We start from the raw sequence: 10,024 nt of genomic DNA on the forward strand, positions 1-10,024 counted from the left end.
ATGAGGGGCTTGGGGTGCACAGGGGGCCCTGGGCTGGGATCAAGGGGTTCGGAGGACAGGAGGGGGATCCGGGGATTGGGATGCGGGGGGCGGTGGGCTTCAGGAATGCAGGCTCCAGATGCTTACAGCAAGCAGCTCCCAGAAGCATGTCCCACCTCCAGCTGCGAGGCGCAGCCAAGCGGCTTTGTGCGCTGCCCCATCCGCAAGTGCCACCCCTGCAGCTCCCATTGGCCGGGAACCGTTGCCAATGGGAGTTGCGGGGGCGGCGCCTGCAGATGGGGCAGCAGAGTAGGGAAAGCACCCAACCTTGCTCCCTGGCTGGAGGGCGGGAGCAGGGCAAGCCCCAGACCCCGCTCCCCAGCGGGAGCTGAGGGCCGGATTAAATGGTCTGACGGACCGGATGAGGCCCATGGGCCATAATTTTCCCAACCCTGCTTTAGGGTGATGATTTGTAGCTCTTTGTTGATCCACATTTTTTATATTTACACCCGCCTACTTAAACTGGTATCACTCGCTTAGAATCCACAAAGCATATAAGGCTGCATACAGTGCAGTTAGGTTTGATTGGGCTTCCTTATTCCACAGGTAGGTGAGAGAGGGTGTGTCTGTCTGTGGAATCAGTCCGCAGGTATTCATCATTTCTGCAGTTATGTTCTTTTCTTCTTCTGGCAGAGAAGAGGCCAGGCTGAAGATGCTTTCTTTGTCACTGGAAAGAATCCACTCCATGATGCCATCCATCTTTGCACACACACAAAAAAAGGAACCATGAAACAAAGGGTAAGGGAAGACAGTAAAAATGACTTGAAAAGGCAAATGAAATGTTTGTTCATAAGCTGGGACATCAGTTTACTGCCCTAAACCTTGCTGGTTTGGAGTCTGTAACTGTATCAAATATGCAGGGAGAGGAGGAGAGCAGAAGCAGTTATATTGATCTTTAGAGTGCAATGGGCCACAGTTTTCAAAAGTGATTAAGGGATTTAAAACTGGGCACTCAAAATCACAAGAGCCTCTGATTTTCAGAAGGTGAGTGTTCAGCGCTTTCTGAAAATTGGGACCATTTAAGGTGTTTCAGGCTGAGCAACCAAAATCACTAGTTGCTTTTGAAAATCTATCAGATCTGTAGGGCACCATTCGCTAGTATATTGGTTTTCATGACAAGTATGTGAGAATTCCTTTAGTTAACGCATGTGAGGTCAGGTGTCATTTCATGCATAACCTTATTAGATTGGAATCACTAGGAAAAAATTATTTTTCCTTTTGTCAAACCTGGGGAAATGCTGCACTCCTTACATTCATTTCAGTAGGAGGTTTATCTGAGAAAAGACTGTAGGATTTACTTCTTTTAGGTATGATAAGCTTAAGGGAGTAAGGTGCCCAAATCCTATTAATTTCCAATGTGTTTTAGGCATCTAATTCACTTAGGCTCCTTCAAAAATCCCACCCCTGTACAATAGTGAGCTGGTGGAAATAGTCCAGTTCCTAATGAGCTCATAATCCACACCACAAATAGCACCATCACCTGGCACTGATTGGTCCCCTTGTTGGCAGTGTCAGCAGAAAAGCCAAAGACGGAATGGGCTATTTTTCCTAAAGTGATACGTCCAAGTCAGGTTTAAAGCATGATTCATAGGTTCTAAGCCCAGAAGGGACCACTGTGATCATCTAGTTTGACCTCCTGTGTAACACAGGTCATAGAACTTCCCACAAATAATTCCTAGAGCCGATCTTTTAGAAAAACATCCAATCTTGATTTTAAAATTGTGAGTGAGGGAGAATCCATCACAACTCTTGGTAAGTTGTTCCAATGGGTTATTATTCTCACTGTTAAAACTTTATGCCTTCATAGAATATCAGGGCTGGAAGGGGGTCATCTAGTCCAACCCCCTGCTCAAAGCAGGACCAATCCCCAAACAGATTTTTACCCCAGTGCCCTAAATGGCCCCCTCAAGGATTGAACTCACAACACTAGGTTTAGCAGGCCAATGCTCAAACCACTGAGCTATTCCTCTCTTTCCGGTCTGAATTTGTCTAGCTTCAACTTTCAGCCACTGGATCATGTTATACCTTTCTCTGTTAGATTGAAAAGATCTTATTAAATATTTGTTCCCCATGTAGATACTTTATAGATTATAATCAAGTCACCCTTTAACCTTTTCTTTATTATGTCAAATTGATGGAACTCCTTGAGTCTATCACTATAAGGCATGTCTTCTCAACTTTTAATCATTCATAGAATATCAGGGTTGGAAGGGACCTCAGGAGGTCATCTAGTCCAACCCCCTGCTCAAAGCAGGACCAATCTCCAGACAGATTTTTGCTCCAGAGCCCTAAATGGACCCCTCAAGGATTGAACTCAGAACCCTAGGTTTAGCAGGCCAATGCTCAAACCACTGAGCTATCCCTCCCCCCTTTCATGTGGCTTTTCTCTGAACTCTCTCCAATTTATCAACATCCTTGAATTGTAGCCACCAGAACTGGACACGGTATTCCAGCAGCTCACACCAGTGCCAAATACAGAGATAAAATAACCTCTCTGCTCCTACTCAAGATTCCCCTGTTTATGCATCCCAAGATTGCTTTAGCCCTTTTGGCCACAGCATCGCACTGGGAGTTCATGTTCAGCTGATTATCCACCATGACCCCCAAATCTTTTTCAGAGTCACTGCTTCCCGAGATAGAGTCCCCCATCCTGTAAGTCTGGCCTATTTTCTTGGTTCCTAGATGCATACATTTACATTTAGCCATAAATGCATATAATTTGCTTGAGTCCAGCTTACCAAGCTCTGTATCAGTGACCAGAATAATGGTGAGACTGGACCGTGTGGAAGGTTTTACTGCCACTGTACTATTTATCTGTCAGTGTATCTACCTGGATCTTTGATATTTCTAAGGTATTACCATTCACAGAACAGAATTAAAAGTTTCAGCCTCTAGGACTGCTTATCTGATGCCTTTCGCCAGCACTAAATTAATCCCAAAGAACAATAAATAAAAGCTAGCTAGCAGCCCTAGTGTGAAAGATAGTATCACAGACAGCATTGATAAACATTTTCTAACCAAGCAAGGGACAGTCAACACTTTTGTACTCTGCTGTGTGCTATTCTTGAGCAGACTAGGTATTTACTCTTGTTTCTTTAAGTAACAGGCACACTACAGATGCAGAGAGGAGCATAAATCCAGAATGTTCTCAGTCCATCACTTTTCACTGCAGATATGTCAGCAATAGAGTAGTGACAGATGTAAGGAACCATCTCTAGCAGAAGATACATGGAGACAGATTCCAAAGTGGGTAGATTAAGTCTTTTCCTTATGCCTGAGATACTGTGGGAGAGGCTACAACTCGCAACAGTCTATAACCTGTACTGGGAATATTGAGGGAGGAGATCTTTGAGGAGATCTGTTATTGGAGACCTAATGCAGCCCTGAATTAGTCAGACGGATACACAGATCATCACCACCTTCTAGCCACCTGATACTGTTTTAAGATCTAGGGAACAGGAAATGCCTGAATTCATAGTGCATTCCAAGCCACTTTGAGTCATGTCATGGTATACACCTAGAAAAAGAATGGGTGTGTGTTTGGAGGTGGAGAAATGGAAGTGACTGGGTGTCCTATAACTCTGGCTTGGCTAACATGCTTGGCAAACACTGCTGGCTCTCACTGGGGGTGCGCATGGGGGTAGGGAAGAAATCAACTGAAGTATTGCGGGCAGGGGACTGGACTCGATGACCTCTCGAGGTCCCTTCCAGTCCTAGAATCTATGAATCTATTAATCTATTTTAGTGGAGGTGGAGGCAATGGTTTGGTGGGCAATGGTTTGGTGGATTCTGACCCATCACAGTCTCTGTCCATATCTTAGTCCATGGCTTCCTGCAAGGATAAACTGGAGATTAAGGGCCTGACTTTGTAAAGCTCAGTTCCCATTTTCGAAGGGGTCAGCACCTTGAGGGCTGAGTTCATAGAAAATTCCGGCCACCAGTGTGACACATGGGATCTGCTGGGTGCCCAGCTTTTTTAAAATCTGGCCCCACAAAATGAACAATGGGGCCTTTTTCTCACTAAAACATTCACCTCCTACAGGTGTTCAACCTCCAGCTAAAAAATCCACTCCTACATATTGATCCACACAAGAGGCAGCTGTGAGGACATAGGTCAAAATGGCTCGGCATGGTTGCTCTGCAGTTTGTGTTGACTATAAAGGAAGTATCTTGAGCTCATATAGCACCTTGGTGAATCTCAGATGTACCATGCCTGCCAAACATCCTGCTGGATGCTGTCCTGGGCTGTATCAGACAGAACAAGGAGCAATGGTCTCAAGTTGCAGTGGGGGAGGTCTAGGTTGGATATTAGGAAACACTATTTCACTAGGAGGGTGGTGAAGCGCTGGAATGCGTTACCTAGGGAGGTGGTGGAGTCTCCTTCCTTGGAGGTTTTTAAGGCCCGACTTGACAAAGCCCTGGCTGGGATGATTTAGTTGGGAATTGGTCCTGCTTTGAGCAGGGGGTTGGACTAGATGACCTCCTGAGGTCCCTTCCAACCCTGATATTCTATGATTCTATGTATCAATCAGCTTTCTTGCAGTGTTAACTAGTAAATATTCAAAGATACGAGTGTGGGAGGATCTTACCAGCGCAAGCTGCTTGGCCACCATGTTCTTCTCTATGCAGGTCACAAGCAGGGGCAGCACTCTAAAGTCCAGATCTGTGAAAATTAAATCAGAACCTCAGGGAGAGTCAGAAAAAGAAAAATGCTCGGTGTGGTGTGCTTTAGAGTGGAGCTGTTGAAAGTTCTGGGTGCATTGTAATAATTCATTAATGTGATTCATGCTTTTAAAAATGCAAAATACCTTCTTTTCTCAATAGTTCAGTGCAGGTGAAAAATGCCAGATTATCAGCCCTTGAGGCTGAGAATCCTACCTGCGTTCCTGTGGGAGTGACGGGCAGCCCATCCCGCACCCACCCGCTCAGCCCGGGGGGCTTCTTGGCGGGCAGAACGTGAGCCGGCGAGGTGGGTCACTGCACGCTGCGGAGCGAGCGGCACTCTCTGCCCGGGGTCCGGGGACTTTCCCCTAGGTGGGCTCGGGAGCTCTGGAGGAACCAGCGTCCTCAGCATGCGGCCTAGAGAGCAGGTCTTCAGAATGCCCTTTGTTTCTCGAACAGGTAGAGTGCAAATGGCAGCAATGTGCAAGCTTCTGTGCACATCTCCCCAGTCCCCACTGATGCACCTCAGCCCTACACACTACAAGAAGGATGTGGAAAAATTGGAAAGAGTCCAGCGGAGGACAACAAAAATGATTAGGGGGCTGGAGCACATGACTTACAAGGAGAGCCTGGGGGAACTGGGATTATTTAGTCTGCAGAAGAGAAGAATGAGGGGGGGATTTGATAGCTGCTTCCACCTACCTGAAAGGGGGTTCCAAAGAGGATGGATCTAGACTGTTCTCAGTGGTGGCAGATGACAGAACAAAGAGTCTCAAGTTGCAGTGTGGGAGGTTTAGGTTGGATATTAGGAAAAAGTTTTTCACTAGGCGGGTGGTGAAGCACTGGAATGGGTTACCTAGGGAGCTGGTGGAATCTCCTTCCTTAGAGGTTTTTAAGGTCAGGCTTGACAAAGCCCTGGCTGGGATGATTTAGTTGGGGATTGGTCCTGCTTTGAGCAGGGGGTTGGACTAGATGACCTCCTGAGGTCCCTTCCAACCCTGATATTCTATGATTCTATGAGCCCTGATCTGAAGGGACTACTACTTGATACGAGAGAGGAATTCAATCTCCAATGTCCATTCAGGTCTGGTTATAATTAAATGGTGGTGTTAGTGATGTGTATTCCTGTCCACTAGGAACTGGACTGAGACCCACCAAACATATTTTACATAGGCCACTAGCCATCGGCAGGGGTAATAACTCCAGGGGTATGAAGCAGAAAACATCAAATAGGGCCTGGCATTTTAAGTTAAGCACTGGAAGAGGTTACCCAGGGAGGTTGTGGAATCTCTGTCACTGGAGGTTTTTAAGAACTGGTTAGATGAACATCTGTCATGCATAGTCTAGGTATACTTAATCCTGCCTCAGCGCAATGAGGTGGGCTAGATTACCCTTTGAGGTCCTTTTCTGCCCAACATTTCTCTGATTCTACAATTTTGCTCTGATGGTCAATATCCTGCTGACCCTTCCACTCCCTCATTATGCTGGGTTTGTACTTTCCTTACATGATGTAACAGTAGTGCAAAGTCAGCTGCTTCCAAGCCTAGTTTCCTGGGATAAGGATAAGGTGAACACTGCTCACTATAGAACGTGATACTTCTAGTAAGATTCCATGATAGCATATAGGCTGGACTTCTTGCAAGATGGATTGGAATATCTTGCATGTGCTTCTGAGCATATCCCAGCAACTCAGCCAGATTTGTGTACTACTTGAATATAGACAGTGCTGGCTGAACAGCAATATCAGTTGCTGAAAGAATCAGTAGAAGAGACATTTCAGGTTTGGTTTTCTCAAATTCTCCATACAAGATAGTCCTGATTTTGAGAAAACACAAGGCCAATAGAAATTCTACATTCCACTGAAAAAAATCAACCCAGGAAGCTCAGATGAGCAGATGGGTATATGCTTATTTAGACCCAACACATAAAACTACAGAACTCTATGTGGAAAACCTAGTTCTTCTTCGAGTGCTTGCTCATATCCATTCCATTAGGTGTGCGCGCGCCGCGTGCACGATCGTCGGAAGATTTTCTACCCTAGCAACACCGGCGGGTCGGCTGTGGAGCCCCCTAGAGTGGCGCCTTCATGGCGCTGAATATATACCCCAGCCGACCCGGCGCCCCCTCAGTTCCTTCTTACCGCCCCTGACGGTCGTTGGAACTGTGGAGCGCGGCATAACTGTCCTCCACTCTCCCTAGCTTACTTAGTTATTCGCAGTTGTAGTTATAGTTATAGTTCTAGTGTTTATAGTTAAAATAGTTAAATAGTTTTAAAGTTGTTAGATTTGTTATTATAGTCCAGGGGACTAAGGGGGTCATCTCCCCCTTTCTCCCCCGGCCGCGGGCCCGGGCTCATGCCCAGAGCTCCCGGCTTCAAGCAGTGCGCCTCCTGCGCTAAGCCTATGCCCACGAGCGACCCGCACGACTCCTGTCTGAAGTGCCTGGGAGAGTCCCATCAAACAGATAAGTGCAAGATCTGTAAGGCCTTCAGACCAAGGACCAAGAAAGAGCGGGACTTTCGGCTCCGGCAACTCCTGATGGAGGCGGCACTTAGCCCGGACACTCCCTCTACGAGCCAGGCCCCGGCGCCTAGCGCCTCGGTGCGCAGTGCCCCAGCAGCACCGGCAATGTCGACAGCGCGGGTGGTGTCAGAAAAACCTCCCCGGCACCGGACCTCGTCAGCACCGCAGCAGGTACCTCGACGCCGGTCATTATCCCCGGGGCATAAAAAAGCCCATAAGACGGGGACCTCTGTGCCGAAGACGCCGGCTCCCCCAGTGCCGGGGGTAGAGCCGAGTGCGCCGGCGGAGCACCGGAAACAGGTGCCTCCAGCACTGTCGACTCCGGCACCGAGGCCGTTGAGTCCGGTGCAGATAGCGTCTCCACCGAGACCGGCGGCAATACAACTCCCGTCGACTCCGGAGACCTTCGTGGCGGCGAGAGACTTGATAGCTGTCACGGAGCCGGCACCGCCTCAACCACTGGCACCGACGGCACCGTTGACTCGCCCGGTCCAGTCAAGGGGGAAACCTGCCTTGATGCGCCCTCCATCACAAGGGCTGGAACCTCGGCACCGGTCCAGGTCCAGAAGCAGGTCCCCACGCCGCTCACAGTCCCGGCACCGAATATCACCTCGGCACCGGTCGTACTCGTGGCCAAGATCTTCGTCGCGGCACCGTTCTACGTCTCGGCACCGCTATGATCGTCGGCACCGATCAACGTCGAGACGTAGTTCTCGGCACCGCTACGGTCGACGCTCGACGTCGAGAGGCCGCTCCCGGCACCGGGCATACTCCAGGTCCTCGTCGAGGTCCAGATCCGGCTCCCGGCACCGACGGGGTCATCGGCACCGATCGCGGTCCCGGCACCGTTCGCCGGCACCGCGCAGAGATAGATCATCTCCGGACCAGTACCGTGCGGCACCGCAGCCCACGGGGATCGTTTCGTCTCTTTCGGCACCGCCATGGCCGTCAAGATCAGTGTCTCGCTCCTCGGAGGACCTGTCGAGATCGGCATACCCCCCTCAAGGGCAAGCCGAGGAACGGAACCTGGGCCATTGGCAGGAGATGGCAGAGGACCACTCTCATGGCCCATCTCACTGGTCGTTTTGGACCCCGTGGGCGTACCACCAGGAGCAAGGGGCTCCAATACCATCGACCTCTCGCTCGGGTCACTCGGTTAGAAGGGCCCCAGAATCCACCATCTCTCGGCCTCCGCCAGGGGGCATGGAGGCTTCCGTGTCCACGCCACCTGACACCATAGACCCAAGTACAGGTGATGCTCCGGCCCAAGAGCAGGGGGATCAGGACCCCCCCTTGGATCCAGTACCACCGGAGGCATCCTCCTCCTCCTCTCCGGATGAGGCAGTGGCGGGCACCTCATGTACAGGTCCCCCTCCGATAGATCTTCGGGCTCACCAGGATCTCCTGCGTAGGATGGCCCGTAATATGGACCTGCAGGCGGAGGAGATAGTGGAAGTGCAGGACCCTATCGTGAACATCCTCGGAGCGGATGCCCCATCGAGGGTGGCGTTACCCCTGATCCGCACGATTCAAACGAATGCGGATACGATATGGCAAACTCCTGCCTCTATCCCACCCACAGCGAGAGGGGTGGAAAGGAAATACTTTGTCCCGTCTAAGGACTACGGGTACTTGTATACCCACCCCCAACCGTGTTCACTGGTGGTGGCATCAGTGAACGCACGAGAGCGCCACGGCAGGCAGGCTGCAGCGCCTAAATCAAAAGAGGCTAAGCGGCTCGATTTGTTTGGCCGTAAGGTTTACTCAGCCGGAGGGCTGCAACTTAGAGCGGCGAACCAACAGGCGCTACTGAGCCGCTACAATTTTAACTCCTGGAACTCTATGGGGAAGTTTAAGGAGTTGATTCCCCAAGAGTCCAGGGAAGAGTTTGGAGCCATGGTAGAGGAGGGTAAGAAGGTGGCTCGGACCTCCTTACAGGCCTCCTTGGACATAGCGGACTCGGCTGCGAGGACCCTGGCTTCGGGTATCGCTATGCGGAGGATCTCCTGGCTTCAAGTTTCGGGTTTGCCTCCAGAGCTGCAGCAAACCCTACAGGATCTGCCCTTTGAGGGACATGGATTGTTCTCGGACAAGACGGACTCTCGCCTGCAGAGCCTCAAGGACTCGAGAACAATCATGCGCTCCCTGGGGATGCATGTTGTGGGCCCTCAGCGCAGACCATTTAGGCCGCAGCCTCAGCGCTTCTACCCTCCCCCGCCTCGTCAGAGACAACACTCGGCCCGGAGGCGAGGGCGAGGTGGTAGGAGAAGGTGGACCGGCCCTCAACCTGGCCAGAACCAGGGGCCACCTAGACCACCTTCAGGGCCCAGGCAAAACTTTTGAAGGTGCGGTCGAGGACGGCGCCCCAGTCATCCCTCAGGATCCAGCCCCCTCCTTTCGGGATCGTCTCTCCCACTTCCACCGTGCTTGGTCCCTTATAACTTCGGACCGTTGGGTCCTCTGCACGGTGGAAAGGGGATACACTATCCGGTTTTCTTCTATCCCCCCCTCCTACCCCCCTTCCCCGTCCCTCTTCAGGGACCCTTCTCACGAGCAACTTCTTATACAGGAGGTTTCTACACTCCTGGCCATGGGGGCCATAGAGGAGGTTCCGATAGAGTTAAGGGGCAGGGGATTTTATTCCCGTTACTTCCTGATCCCCAAGTCCAAAGGAGGTCTGCGGCCCATCTTGGACTTGCGCGGACTCAACAAATTCGTAGTAAAGTTGAAGTTCCGCATGGTCTCTTTAGGGGCCATTATCCCTTCCCTCGATCCTGGAGACTGGTTCGCCGCCCTCGACA

General features: G+C 50.6%; 1 protein-coding gene across 1 annotated transcript in view; it reads right to left on the minus strand.

Annotated features, from left to right (window-relative positions):
* Positions 1 to 10,024, minus strand: part of LOC117869436 (gasdermin-D-like) — a 17,625-nt gene continuing 7,601 nt past the window's right edge. Inside the window, exons 6-7 of the mRNA XM_034756274.1 lie at positions 4,629 to 4,723; positions 1 to 738 (exon numbers count right to left, since the gene is read on the minus strand). Of these exons, the coding sequence (XP_034612165.1) occupies positions 508 to 738; positions 4,629 to 4,723 (326 nt within the window). The 3' untranslated portion in view covers positions 1 to 507. The remainder of the gene's footprint in view (positions 739 to 4,628; positions 4,724 to 10,024) is intronic.

The sequence above is a fragment of the Trachemys scripta genome, chromosome 23 (genome assembly GCF_013100865.1).
Source record: "Trachemys scripta elegans isolate TJP31775 chromosome 23, CAS_Tse_1.0, whole genome shotgun sequence".
Classification (NCBI taxonomy): domain Eukaryota; kingdom Metazoa; phylum Chordata; order Testudines; family Emydidae; genus Trachemys; species Trachemys scripta.